At 40.6% G+C, this 15,349-nt stretch overlaps 1 protein-coding gene across 1 annotated transcript in view; it reads left to right on the top strand.

Annotated features, from left to right (window-relative positions):
• Positions 1–13,325, top strand: part of LAMB4 (laminin subunit beta 4) — a 129,245-nt gene extending 115,920 nt beyond the window's left edge. Inside the window, exons 34-36 of the mRNA XM_075274149.1 lie at positions 1,129–1,305; positions 2,554–2,707; positions 13,179–13,325. Coding sequence (XP_075130250.1) covers positions 1,129–1,305; positions 2,554–2,707; positions 13,179–13,312 — 465 coding nt within the window. The 3' untranslated portion in view covers positions 13,313–13,325. The remainder of the gene's footprint in view (positions 1–1,128; positions 1,306–2,553; positions 2,708–13,178) is intronic.
• Positions 13,326–15,349: the final 2,024 nt, after the last annotated feature.

The raw sequence follows: 15,349 nt of genomic DNA, 5'->3' as shown, positions 1-15,349 counted from the left end.
GCGTCCCCTAGAGGGGATTAAAAGTAGCAATTGTAAACAGAGTAGAGATAAGGAGGACATAAGGACATTTATTATCTCTACTCTGTTTACAATTGTTACTTTTAATCCCCTTATCTGTCCTCTAGGGACAGTGTTTGCTATCAGGATAAAAAGGTGTCAGTATACAATCAGTATGTGCATCAGTCCATTTTGAAGTGTCAAACTGAATTCAAACGGACAGATGGCATACTGATGTGTGAACATACCCTTAGTGTGCCGAGCAATAATTGTAAGGTTATTAACCCCTACCCTACACCAACCATAACATAAAAAAACAGTGCAGCTGACTCTGGCAATGGCTGCGAGCTGTGTTCATCTTGTGAGGAATCTTATTTTTATAGATTTCTGAGATTACCTTTTTTCCATAGGGAGGCTTTTTGCCCAGAATTGTATAAACAAATTTAAGTTTATTCTAAAGCAATTTGTAGCTTTTAGATAGTTTAAAACAGCCTTACAAACATTGAGAGAATGAAATTCTACCTCCCAAGGGTTTGATTGGCTTTGACAGAGAGGTAGAAGAGTAATTTCCTGATTTATACCAGGCCCCATTTAGCATAAATGCTGCAATTTTGCCACAGTGGAAACGCATCATTTTACATTCACTGCAAAGTGGATAGGATTCTGACTAATCCCATCCGCACATTGCAGAAAATAATCCATAGAGGAAACGCTGTGATTTGAAAAACACTTACATCTTTGAAAATCGTAGCATATCAATTAAACCTGCGGAAATGCTGGCGATTACCGTGTTTCTCCAAAAATAAGACAGCATCTTATAATATTTTTTGCTCCAAAAGATAGGTTAGGGTTTATTAGCTGCAAACTGAAGTAATCACTACTAAAAATGATGTTGGAGTCAGAGTTAGGCCTTTTAGGACCATATATAAGATTGGAACAAGAAATTTTTTTTAATAGATAATCTATAGGCAGAGGAAAAAATCTTTGAATCCATCTATGAGAAACTCAGTCAAAATAAGAACTTAAAGGGAGTCTATTATTGGTTGTATTCCATTTTTAGCTGAACCCACATTAGAAGAACAAAAAAAGACGTAATTCTAACTAAGTTTTTTTTATTTTTTTTTCTACTAGGCTCAAGCACGAGCAGATAAAATTGACAGCAAATTAAAAGGCATTAAAGATATGCACTCACAACTGGAGTCAAAAATTGCAGAACTACAAGAAAAAATGCTAAAAAACAGAATTGCGGCTGATAAAGCACAGAAAGGGGCAAACAAAGCATTAAAGGAAGCATCTGAAAGTGAAAATGTATGTAACTTTTTTTCATAATAAAATATAATAATATCCACAACTGTGCTTAGCTAATCATTGGCTTAGGCAGGTTACCACTCTGGCCAATGATGGTGGGCGCCACCTTATAGCACTTCCTGTGGTGTCAGGTGATACTATGTAAAGGAGCTCAGCCTGGACCTGGGAAGCCTGTGGACCACAACACTGGGGGCTTGTGGAGGGGTAACAAACCTTTTTTAACATGCTCCTATTAGGCAATTTTACACTAAATTTTCCATGGCTGGAAAAACCCCTTTAATTTCTTCTCTTACTGGTGCTCATATTTCAAGAGACTCTATCAAAGCCTCTAAATTAGCAAATTAAATTGTAATTTGCTAATTTAGATGCCCAATAGTAAATTAGATGCCCAGTTTACATTGACAACGCCAAAGCCTGCCTGCTAGGATGCAGGATGTCAGTGCCAACTTATAACTACATTAGATATTGGCAGAGATATTCAATCTGTATGGATACTTACGGTATTTTTGTAGCTAACAAAATTTCTGGTTATTTAGCATCTGCAATATTTATTATTTTACCATATATTTATCAGCTACAGTATATTCACTTCTACTCTGGCACAATCCGTCTTTTCAAACCACAGTGAAAACTAAATACTAGTAAGTGACATATTTTTGGATGGACCTATCCTATATATCAAACATTAAGAGCCAGTTCACACGGAGTAAACTGGCGCACAATCTGGCACGTACATATGCCAGTTTGCGCGCTCAAAAAAGATCCCATTGATTTCAATGTGGGTTACGCGGCGGCAAAATTACGCGCATTATACGATCGTAACCCACATTGAAATCAATGGGATCTTTCTTTTTTTTTTTTTTTTTTTTTTTTAATGTAGATTGTGAGCCCAACATAGAGCTCACAATGTACATTTTTCCCTATCAGTATGTCTTTTTTATTTTTTGGAATATGGGATGGAGAGCCATACAAACACTGGGAGAACATACAAACTCCTTGCAGAAGGTTTTATGCCCTTGGCGGGATTTGAACACCGGGACTCCAGCACTGCAAGGCTGTAGTGCTAACCACTGAGCCACTGTGTGGCCCAATGGGATCTTTTTTGAGCGCGCAAACTCTGACACGTGTATACGTGCCAGATTGCGCGCCAGTTTACTCCGTGTGAACTGGCCCTAACTGTGATATCTTCCTTTTATTTTGTTCTACTGGATTTGCTGTACATCTTACATATTGTAATTCTCTTTACAGGATCTAAATAATCTAAAAGAAAAATATGAGCTGCTGAAGGAAAAGTTTAAGAATCAAGATATCCCTCCAGAAATTTTAGAGAGATTACAAAAGCTGAAGAAAAATGCTGAAGATTTGGTCAATACTATAAATGAAAAATCTGAACGTATATCAGGTAATTTTAATTCCCATATCTCATGTCACATATACAGGTAGCAGTAGTTTGTATGATATCATAAGATAGTAGAATACAACTTGTGTTCCACAATGTCTTTCTGTGCAGCTCCCAGCTATCAGGACACAGACATTAGACATGCCTTACTGTGTCCTGCTGGCTGAAATCCTAAGGCTAAGGCCCCATGTTGCAGAAAGGCATTTTTTTAGTTGCAGACATTGCTGCGGTTTTTTTTTTAGTCAAAGTCAAGCGTGGCTCAAAAGAATGGGTAATATTAAGGTAAGACTTATTCTTTACCCTTCTGTAAAGGGAGTCTATCACTGCCCCCAGCTACTTTAAACCACTCCCATAGTGCAGTAGATGTTGTTAGCACAATATAAACTATAGCTTACTTATGTTTCAGAGCCCCAGGGATGGGAAGAAAAAGCACTTTTATTCTTTATTCAAATTAGGATCTTGGAGCACAGGGGGAGTTTTCTTCTATTATTGAGCACTGCTGTATCATTAATAAACATGCCCTTCTGGCATTCAGCTCCTCCCCCTGGGCAGTGGGCGGATCAACTGGCACTGGGTTAACTCGCACTGCCAAAAGCTGAATGCAGGATGGGACTGTTTAATATTAATGTAGCAGTGCTCACTTATTGAAGAAAACTCCCCCTGTGCTCCAAGATCTTCATTTTACTTCAGTAAATCCTATCCACACATTCCAGAAAAATACATACAGCGGAAATGTTGTGATTTTCAAGACTGTTGTGTTTTTGGAAATCGCATAATGTCATTTATACCTACAGAAACACCAGCGGTTTCCAAATAGGTATAATTCAAACAGAAAGTCTGCAGAGGAAAACCCTGTGAAAATCTATGTGGGAAAACCAGCGATGTGTTTCTGCCACAGTTTTTCCCGCAGTGCTTTCTCGCCATGGTCCACTATGTGGGGCCTTAGCCTGAGTTGTAAACTACAATGGAGATAGTCCCATGCATGAGCAGCCACTTTGTCTCAACTTCTGTGTAGTGCCAAATAGGGGAGCTGTTTCTAATCTTCTAATAGGCAGAACAGCAATAAAACTGGGAGGATGAAGAGCAGTAGATAATTTTTTTAAAATTAATTTACATAATGCTATGTACTATTAGGAACTATCTATGCTATTTAGGAGAATTCTAGTGATTCCACTTCACTGACACCTAGAAGTGGACCCCCAGGCCCAGAAAATTGTGGCATATATTGGTAATATTTCATAAATGTCTCAGAAGGGAATGACTTTTTAAGTGTAAGGTTGGGTTCACATCTTTGTCAGGGCCTTAGTCGCAGAACCATCGACGTGCTGCAAGTCTGTCCTTTTCATCTGGCAAAAGAATAGACACCGGTTGGATCCCATTATAGTCAGCGGGTTGTTGCCACTATTTTAGCGGCCCTCAGTGAAACTGAGTTTAAACCACCTACTGTGTCGAAGTGTAGTCTTACTGCCACTTTTAATTGATATGAAAAGATGTATTCAGTTCAATTATGGTGTGGCCATGCCTACCAAAGTACCCCACTTTGTCTGTGGTTAGTACCAATTGTTGTGTCCTGCTGACTGCTGGGATAAACTTGTTCTTATGCAGATGCAGCTATACTGTGTGTACACTGAACAGTCATTTGAATGTGGATTGAAAATATTTTTTTGGCAGCAAGCTTGCACTTTGACACATAAAAGTTTCTGTATGTTGACTATGCGACTAACTGTTTCTACAACAGCATGTTAGTGGTTTAGAAGCAATTCTGCAGGTGGTACGCTGCCTCTAATACGTCTTACATTAAAACAAAGTAATTGACTTTGTCTGTTAATATCAAAATAAGAACCAAAAGGTAGAACAGGTGGCTATAAACAGCGGTTTGTATTTTGTTGAAGAGCTTTGAAGACGGCTTTAGATTATCTTTATTTTCTGGTGGTGGTAGGTATGCAAACTGCTCTGATGATCCTACATTTTAGCAGAGATATTCTGGCATGCCCAGGCTAGACTCTGAAACTGCCATCTTAGATAAACAAGATCACTAAATTCCTTCTACAAACACAAGCAATGTCTACAGATAGCAGATACACATACTATAGAGCTAAACCACATCCCTTCCACTGGGGAATTCCCATAACATAGGATGTCAATGGTGGATGAATGAACAATGAGAATACAACATTCAGTAGAGGACGCAGATTATCCAGATTACATGCAGACATCTGTTTCCCATACTGTCCTGACATATTTTTAACCAGTTTCTCATAACTAAATGTGTTTTACTTGGATGAAATTTAGTTTTTCAAGACTTGGGGCTCACAAGAGGGTAAATGTTTTAAGGAGTCTGTCTCTCTTGCTAGTCATTGTTTTTACTTATTTGTCTGAAATAAGGTTGATATAAACTAAATAATGTCAATTTTCAAGGTAATATTTTTCACCATTTAGTGTGTGCCTCTTAAGATATATAACGTCCAGTTCTGAGTTAAAGAATGTAGTGAAGGAATTCCAACAATTCACTCCCATTGCCTGCCTTACTGATAGCGTTCATTTTTTGTGTAACTAGATTTATTATCACACTCATTAACTACTTGAAGGCTGGAAAGATTTTGATTATGAAAATTTCAATCTGATTTTTTTTTAATTGCAATTTATTTATTAGTTTACATATTGAAGACGTGGTGTCAGATTTACTAATATTTTCTGAAATAAGCATTCCTGTCAGTTTTGCAACCTGGGCTCACTAAGATCAGTGAATGCGGCCATGGAGGCCAGTGTCACATGTGAATGTCCTCCATGTGACGGCCATGCTTGAACGCTTTGCTAAATAGCTGCTTTTTATGCTTTAGATTTTACTGAGATCTTTTGAGGCAAAGCTAGGAGTTGACTGAGTAGATGAGCGAAGTGCAAATGCTTCCCTTATATTTTCCATTTTGTAGCCACTCCTGCATTTGGCTCAAAAAAAAAAATCCCACAGCAAAATCTGCTGAAAAAAAAAAAAAGCTTTTCTGCAACACGGAACCTCAGCCTTAAGGGCATGTTGATCATGTAACCTGGGCACATTAGTCATTTCATACTGAGGCTTCTGTGGCCCACAAGATGAAATGATTCTGGGGGATCACCTTCCTACAACCCTATCCACTCTACAATATCCTTCAAATTGGGCATCTACTGTTCAAACATCATTGTGTTGGACTGCTTGGCAAGTCCAACGTGGAACTAAAAGGGATGCCCAATATGGCTGGATACATGAGGCCTGTGATCCCTACAAATTTTGATATTAGTTGTTGAGCAGTGTTATATAAATATTAGATGATACTGTTCTTAAATTACAGATTTGGTCACACACTACCCCCACCTTCTCCAGCATGACATTCAAAACTCCCCTAAACCAGTTCCCCTTGCACCCAACTGCTATCTGGCTACAATCTGATCTTAAACCAAACAACTTGAGACAAAAACAGAAATACTTATAAAAATAGAAAAATATTTATTAATTCACAAATAAAATATACAAAATACATGGGGAGACAACAGAAGACAATCTACCACAAAGTAGCAGACTATACTGAATCCTCTCACTGGTGAGATGGGCAGAGGTAAATCCCCCGGTGATACCAAACATATATCCAAGGGAAATGTACCGATCAAATATATGTAAACATATCAAAAAAAGAGAATCATATATAAATATAGATAAATAAACAGCACATACCCACAGTCATGTTGAAGCACAAATATAAACAGTCACCAAAAATGGGGGAAAAAGCCGCTGCACGCTACCAGTGAGACCAAAGTATGACTGCCTGACGCGCGTTTCGCCTGGATGGCTTCATCAAGGCGCCTCTTGTGAGAGGATTCAGTAAAGTCTGCTACTTTGTGGTAGATTGTCTTCTGTTGTCTCCCCATGTAGTTTGTATATTTTATTTGTGAATTAATAAATATTTTTCTATTTTTATAAGTATTTCTGTTTTTGTCTCAAGTTGTTTGGTTTAAGTATATTTAGTTTTGAGACTATGTATGTTATTTAATTTGAGGTGTTTTTTGTACAATCTGATCTTCACAGAGTCTCAAGTATGTAGGGAAATCAGGAAAATAAAAGTGGATAAGACTGTAGGACCCGATGGGATAAGCACAAAAGTCATTAAAGCTGGGTGGTGTTATTACACACATGTACAACATGACTCTGAAGCTGGGAGTGGTACCACAACTGTGGGAAAATGTCTTGTGTGGTACCACTTCCAAAGAAACCTAATCCGAAGGACCTCAACGACTACAGACCTGTAGCACTGACATCCCACTTGATGAAGGTCCTAGAGAGACTGGTCCTGGAACATTTCCAGTCTATGGTGAGCCCTGCCATGGACTCCCTCCAGTTTGCCAATCGGCCGGGCATTAGGGTGGATGATGCCATCATCCACCTTCTTCACAGAGCTCTTTTTCACCTGGTGAAATCAAGGAACACTGTGAGAATAATGTTCTTTGATTTCACCAGTGCTTTCAACACCATACAGCCAGGGCTGCTGAGAGACAAGCTGGACCTTGCTGGAGTTGACCATCACCTGTCCAACTGGATCCTATACTACCTCACAAACTAACCTCAGTATGTGAGAGCCAGGGGCCGTGTGTCGTACACTGTGATCTGAGGTATTCATTTATTTCACAAAATGCAAACGAGCAGTCTGGAGCAATGAGGACAGCTGCGTTGCTCCAAACTGGTATCCCCCACACTGCTCTAATACACCTGTGTATACACAAGAACACAGAGCAAAGTGAGATTTCAGCATATTTCTATGGCCCTGTCACTCAAAGAAGGGGAAAATGGATTATTAGAGGAGTGATGGGCATATGAGTTGGAGCTGCCCTCAGTGCTCCAAATTTCTCATTTGCATATTGTGAAATGAATTAATATTTTAACGCTAATGGCATATATTTTAACGCATAACATTCAGGTGAGTCTGACCTTTCTAGCTGTATTGCTGGTTTAGTATACTTCACCCTAGTGACAGACCCCCTTTAAAGTAAAATAATGTATGAGATTAGTGATTAGAGATAAGCGAACACCGTTCGATCGAATAGATATTCAATCAAATATCAAGCTGTTAGAGGTACTCGATTCCAATCAAATACCACGAGGCAAACACAGTAAAAATTCGTATCCCCTCCCACCTTCCCTGGCGCATTTTTTTGCACCAATAACTGCGCAGGGGAGGTGAGACAGTAACTACAACGGAGGCATCGAAAAAAAATTGGAAAAAGGAATTGACGGCCGAAATCAGGTGACCTCCAATTTATACGACTGGTGTATTTAACATTCGATTAATTTGAGACTGTGAACCAGGGTCGGACTGGGGTGTCTAGGGCCCACCAGTGGAATTATTTTTAGGGGCCCACCGCCAGGACCCCTGTAGATGAGCTGTACAGAGACAGGGTGGCTAAAGGTAATAACATATCGGGAGCCATGCTGCTCACCTGCCATACGATGTGTACCACTGCACTACCTAAACCCACTGCTACATCCTGTATGGCAAGAGAGCAGCGTGGCTCCTAGAGTTGTCACCATTACCTGTAGCCGCACTGTAATGGAAAAACTCTTCTGCAGAGGTCCTGGCTGATGTAATATTGATGGTCTATCCTAAGGACAGGTTAAATATTAGAAACATGGATAAATCCTTTAATGATATTGTCCAGGAATTGGAGCAACCCATGTGCCGGGCGGGAGGTTTAAAATAAAAAAGTATACCCGCCTGTCCTCAGCAACCCGTTGTCCTCCGCCAGTGTCCATTCAGTCTCGTGCCGGCACCTTCTTGCTGGGAGTCCTGCACATCATGTGACCGCTAAGAGGAATTGGGTACAGGATTTCCAGAAATGAGGTGTTGCCATGAGACCGAACAGACAGAGGCGGAGGACAACAGGGTGCTGGGGACAGGTGAGTGTGTTGTTTCTTTTGTTTTGTTTTTTTATTTTTAAACCTCCGTGGCTGAGGTGTAAAAATGAGGGATGAATCAGCTGTTTCAGTGAATCATGGTATCTGTGCAAGCACCGTGACCCCTTCTCTGTTTACACAGTGTCGTACATCTCACAGTGGCCATGTCATGTAACTACAGCCTCGTCCTATAAGCGTCTATGTGACAAGGCTGTAATTACATCACATGGACACTATAAACAGACAGCGTGTGATATAAACAGGCACCATGGCCCCCTCATACAGCTGATCAGTGGGTCACTGATCTCTTATTGATGATTTATTCTGAGGATAGATCATCAATATCAATGAACTGGAAAACTCCTTAAGCTTAAGGCCCCACGTGGTGTCCTGCAGCAAAAAAGCGCTGTGGGAAAAAATGTTTCACGTTTCTTCCTGCAGCCCTTTGCACAAGAAAGTTTGCAGAGCTTTCCTCTGTGTATTTTCTGCTTCAATTATATTGAAAATGCCAGAATTTCCGTAGGTATGCTGCAATGTCTAACTCTAAAACCAAGACTGCTTTGGAAATTACAGCATGTATCTTATTTTACCACAAAGTGTGGATGGGGCAAAAACACCACTGGAAAACCCAACAATTCCTGCAATATGAATGAATGTTGAGCGCGCGGCCAGCACTGCTTCATCTCCAATGTAGCATCTTTGGAATAGCCGAGCTGATCGCGTGGCCAGCACTGCTTCATCTCCGATGTAGCAATGCTGGCCGTGCGCTCAGCTTGGCTATATCTTCGGAGTAGTCGAGTGAGCATGCGGCCAGCACTGCTTCATCTCCGATGTAGCATCTTTGGAGAAGTAGCAGTGCTGGCCGTGCACTGAGCTCGGCTGCATCTTCGAAGTAGTCGAGCTCAGCGCATGGCCAGCACTGCTACATCTCAGCATAGGAATGCATTGGCCGAATTCCAACAGGCATTCGGCCAATCGACGCTGGTTCTGCCGGTGGAGGCGGAGTTTAAGATCTGTCCACAGCAGTCTCCATTCTGGTCCGATATAAGACTCCGCCTCCTCTGGCAGAACCAACGTTGATTGGCCGAATGCTGTTCCCTGTATGGTATTCGGCCAATCAACGCTGGTCAATGCATTCCTATGGGAAAAAGTCAGCTCGCGCATATCACAAGCTGACAGGGATCCTGACGTAATACAGTGACTTGGGCATGTTAGATGCCCCCAGACATGCTTCCCTTGCTGTCCCAGTTTCATTCCAGGGTGTTGGCATCATTTCCTGGGGTGTCATAGTGGACTTGGTGACCCTCCTGAGTCGAATGGTGGGATCCCCTGAAATGAAGCATTTTTCCCCATAGACTATAATGGGGTTCGATATTCGTTCGAATAGTCGAATATTGAGTGGCTATTCGAAACGAATATTGAATATTTTACTGTTTGCTCATCTCTATTAGTGATGTAAGAATTACCTACTCACTTTGTCTGCAAGTAAAAATATTGTCTGTGTCCAGGAACCTTAGCATCTAGAGTTTCTAAAATTGAATTTGTTAGCACTCCTTTGAGCATGTTCTCAGCTCTGTAATAACCCTATAAATCCTATAATTACCCCTGTTCTTTGCAAGCTACAACTGCTGTTCTTCTGAGAATGTACCTATCCCTTTATTCATCTGGCTTGCTCCTTCTTTTGATAGATTAGCAGTCACTGAAGCAGAGAATCTTGCCTTTCCATAGCCACGTTGTACAGTTTGGAATAATAACTAGAGCACTGTTTAGTGATTATGCATGTGGCCATATATGCTCTAATCTTTTCTATGGTCCCACTCTGTACCTACAGTATAGATATTGTGCCATGAAATATTAAACAGAAGTTCTTCTACAGCAGCAAAATCCGCAAAAATAAAAACGCTGCTAGCAGATTTCTTCTGTATGAGGCACCAGACACTTACCAGCTGTTGGTTTTATTATTTTATATTTGTCACGTAAGGAAATAATAATAATACATTTTATTTATATAGCGCCAACATATTCCGCAGCACTGTACAATTAGTAGGGTTCAAATACAGACAGAAAGATGCATTACAAAGAAAGTCACTTCACACAATGTGACTGAGGGCGAATGAGGTAGAGGGGGTGACAGAAGAGGTAGCAGGGGCGGCATTGCTTATACAATGGTCAGACAATTTTGTAATATTTGTATTTTGTACTATCTATTAAATTCTTCATATTGAAGTTATTGGTTTGTTTTAGGCTAAGGCCCTACGTAGTGGGCGGTAGAAAAAAAAATTGTGGGAAGAAACTGGCAGCAACGCATCACTTGTTTTTACCACATCGCTTTTCACAGAAAACTTGCAGAGGTTCACTCAGTAGATTTTCTGCTTCTATTATAACTAGTGATGAGCGAACGCCGTTCGATCGAATAGGTATTCGATCGAATATCATGCGTTCGGTGTATTCGTTCACAATCGAATACCAGGCCGCATACGCAGTAAAGGTTTGTATCCCCTCCCACATTCCCTGGCGTGTTTTTTGCACCAATAACTGCGCGGGGTAGGTGGGACAGGAACTACGACAACGGAGGCAGTGAAAAAAAATTGAAAAAACCCATTGGCTGCCGAAAACATGTGACCTCCCATTTATAAGAACGGCCGCCGCCCTATTCGCCATTTTTGCGGTCAGACATAGAGAGAGAAAGACATCTGCTGAGGGCTAGATAGTGACTAGCTTCAGATAGGCAGGCAAGAACTAAAGAAGAACACCAACAGCTCTTCTCAGAGCTATACACTACAGGGACATCAGTCCAACTTTCCCTGGACGGTGGAAAACAGGGATACAGAACAGTTACAACTTCATACATAGCGGAGAAACAGCTTTAATTTTTGGCTGTCTGCACACAGAATAGCCAGATTCCACAGCAGTGACTAGTTCATATAGAGCTGAAAAAAGCCTTGAATTTGGGGGGGCCTGAAAAATAGCCGGAATCCACAGCAGTGACTAGTTCATATAGAGCTGGAAAAAGCCTTGAATTTTTTTTTGGGGGGGGGGCTGAAAAATAGCAGCAATCCAGTGAATTTACAAGTTCCTATAGCTGGAAAAAGCCTTGAATTTTGGGGGGGCCTGAAAAATAGCAGCAATCCACTGCATTTACAAGTTCATATAGCTGGAAAAAGCCTTGAATTTTGGGGGGGCCTGAAAAATAGCAGCAATCCACAGCAATTACAAGTTCATATAGCTGGAAAAAAAAACTTGCATTTTGGGGGGGGCTGAAAAATGGCAGCAATCCACTGCAGTTACTTCTTGCTATATACGTGCAAAGCAGCTTTTCAGGCTGTGTAACCCCAAAACAAGGATACAGAGCAATTAGGTCAGGCTATGTACGCTCAATCCAGATATCCATGGTGTGTACCCCCAAAACCTAGGTGGGAGAGACAGAAATTCAGTCAGGCTATGTCCGCTCAATCCAGTTGTTCACACCTGGTGTCAGAGACAGATGTGTAGGTGTCTTTGCATCATATCCCTGCATCATACTTGGCTGGATTAGACTTTCATTTTGTGCCAAAAAGTGGTCATGACAGCGATCCCTCAGCTAATCCCGTTACACCGTCTATTGCCAACTGCAGCACTGAAGTTACCATCTCTGGAAGTGGTACAAATTCTTTCTCTGCATTTAGCCATGCTTGATGCTATGTTAGTTGGCTGCAGTTAGTTTCTCCAGGGTTCTCTTACTACTAATTGCCAAGGGGACTCAGATGTGTTATTCAGCACTGAGGACACCACTCCTGAGATCCCAAAGGAAGTTGACAAGAGATGTGTAGTGCAGAAAAAAAAGATGAGAAAATAAGTGTAGGCTATAGAGTACAGAGGGATAGATCTGTGGTTGTCATGGGCAACATGATTTAAAAAGGTGCTTGTTCATGTTTCTTTAGCTTAAATTGGGGTTTGTGTCCATCCACTTGGGGAGTAAAGAAGGTTTCCAGGTATTTTCCCACTTTGATAGTTTTTTTTGAATGTGGAAAGTGTGCAGTTGTTAGGCTGTGATAGTGGGGTAATACAGGGACTTTGGTGTGTTAGATGCCCCCAGGCATGCTTCCCCTGCTGTCCCAGTGGCATTGCAGAGGTGTTGGTATCATTTGCTGAGGTGTCAAAGTGGACTTGGTGACCCTCCTGAGTCGAATGGTGGGATCCCCCGAAGCATTTTCTCCCATAGACTATAATGGGGTTCGATATTCATTCGAATAGTTGAATATTGAGCGGCTATTCGAAACGAAAAACAAACATCGAATATTTTACTGTTCGTTCATCTCTAATTATAACCTAAAGCGAAACTGCCGTCATTTCCACATGTAAAACAGACATTCTGCGAGTTCTAAAACTGCAATGGTTGGGCCCCCGGTCTTAATTATCCCTGTTGTTAAAACCCAATATCTACACTTTCTGCCTTGTAATCTTTATGTAAAGCACATATTCCTGTTTTTAATCTATTAATAATCTATATTCCTGTTTTTATTAGTGTGGATAATATTTTCAGCTTCACAATGCAGCTCTGACATGTTTTCCTTACAGATTTAAAAGAGAAAATTGATGACCTTAACAAAGCAAATGAAGAAAAAGTCAATGAGTTACTACAACTGGAGGAGAGAGCCATACAGCTTAAGGACTACATACTTAATATAGGAAATAAGCAAGCTAACTGTTGAGACTAGTTATTGTTTACTGGATTGTTACAAATTGTATGTTTTATGTGACCAATCAATCTGCTTAAATAAAGTTGTTTTCACTCAATCTATACAGCGCTTACACAGGTACCATATAGTGTATTCAAACAGCTAATCCTGGGGCTCTCAGGTATTGGAACCTCACTCAATTTTTCTACCTTTCTTTACCTTTTAATTAAGAAACACCTGGGTAGTATTAATAATGGTCACTATTTAAAGGGGGTACACGGGGAAATTCATTTAAAATTGCACTTGGGAGTATTAATCATTAAGGGGGGGGGGTTATATTATGTGTGTGTGTGTGTATGTATATATATATATATATATATATATATATATATATATATATATACATATATATATATATATATACATATTTATGACTGGGGGTGGCAGCAGAATAGTTCCCTTTTATATATAATGGTAAACTGTTATATATAAAGGTGAGCTATTATTTATAAGAGAGGAACTATTATAGTGGAGTGATTTTTATATAAAAAGAGGCTATTATAAGGGGGAGACTATAACATAAAGGGGCTATTATAAGGGGAAATTGTTATATTTATAAGGGGGCTATAATTATATGGTAGGAAACTATAATACATAATAGGGCTATATAAGGGGAAATATATATATAAAGAAAGCTATTATAAGAGGGAAACTTATTTATTAAAGGGATTCAATTATTAAAAAGCTATTTTTTTGTCCCTAAGGGTGCATTCACACTGAGTAAACGCTAGCTTATTTTGTAGAGTAAAATTACACTTGTAAATTTTGCTATCCCATTGACTTCAATGACATTTTACAGGCGTATTTTTACAGGCGTATTTTTTACAGGCGTATTTTTTACAGGCGTATTTTTACACTTGTAAAAAAATATCATTGAAGTCAATGGGATAGCAAAATTTACAAGTGTAATTTTACTCTACAAAATAAGCTAGCGTTTACTCAGTGTGAATGCACCCTAACACGTAGGAATAGCCTTAAGAAAGGCTATTCTTCTCCTACCTTTAGATGTCTTCTCCGCGCCGCCGTTCAGTAGAAATCCTGGTTTTCTTCTGTATGCAAATGAGTTCTCTCGCAGCACTGGGGGCAGTCCCCAGCGTTCAAACAGCACTGGGGGCGTCCCCAATGCTGCGAGAGAAATCGCTTCCACAGTAAACTGGTGTAGGTGGCCATTTTCTTGTGGCTGCTTACACAGTAAGCTGTGCTAAACGGCCACAAGAAAATGCCCAGAAGTTTGAAGCTATCGCTGGAAGAAGATGCAGGGGGAGGCCGTTCCAGGCGAAGATAGAGGCGGCCCTGGAGATTTCTCTTGCAGCATTGGGGACGGCCTCAGTGCTGTTTGAGTGCTAGGGACCACCTCAGTGCTGCAAGAGAACTCATCTGCATACAGAAGAAAACCAGGATTTCTAGGGGCCAAACGGTGGCTCAGTGGTTAGCACTGCAGCCTCACAGCGCTGGAGTCCTGGTGTTCAAATCCCACCACGGACATAAAACCATCTGCATGGAGTTTGTCTGTTCTCCCCGTGTTTGTATGGATTTCCACCCCATATTCTAAAAAGACATACTGATAGGGAAAAAATGTACATTGTGAGCTCTATGTAGGGCTCACAATCTACATTTAAAAGAAAAAAAAATCCAAAACGGGATTTCTACCGAATGGCGGTGCAGAGAAGTATAATTTACAATGGAGAAACTATTTATAAAAGACATATAATAATAAGTACATGATTAGGGTTGAGCGATCGTGTTCGGAAAAAAATCGAATTCCGATCAGCGATCAAGAAAATTTTGCGATCGGAATTCCGAACACGATCTTTTTAGGTGGGATCAGTAGTATTTCCCACAATGCCTTCACACTGAGTATATAGTGTATACTCAGTGTGAAGGCTCCGCTGCGGTTCCATAGGAATGAATGGAAGCAGCCGACACACAGCCTTAACCCCCTGCGCGCCAGCTGCCTCCATTCATTCTAATAGGAGGCTAAACTAACACGTCTCGTAGCTACTTACCTCC

Source organism: Leptodactylus fuscus, chromosome 5, assembly GCF_031893055.1.
Source record: "Leptodactylus fuscus isolate aLepFus1 chromosome 5, aLepFus1.hap2, whole genome shotgun sequence".
In the NCBI taxonomy this organism is placed as follows: domain Eukaryota; kingdom Metazoa; phylum Chordata; class Amphibia; order Anura; family Leptodactylidae; genus Leptodactylus; species Leptodactylus fuscus.
This window is presented reverse-complemented; position numbering and strand designations above follow the sequence as displayed.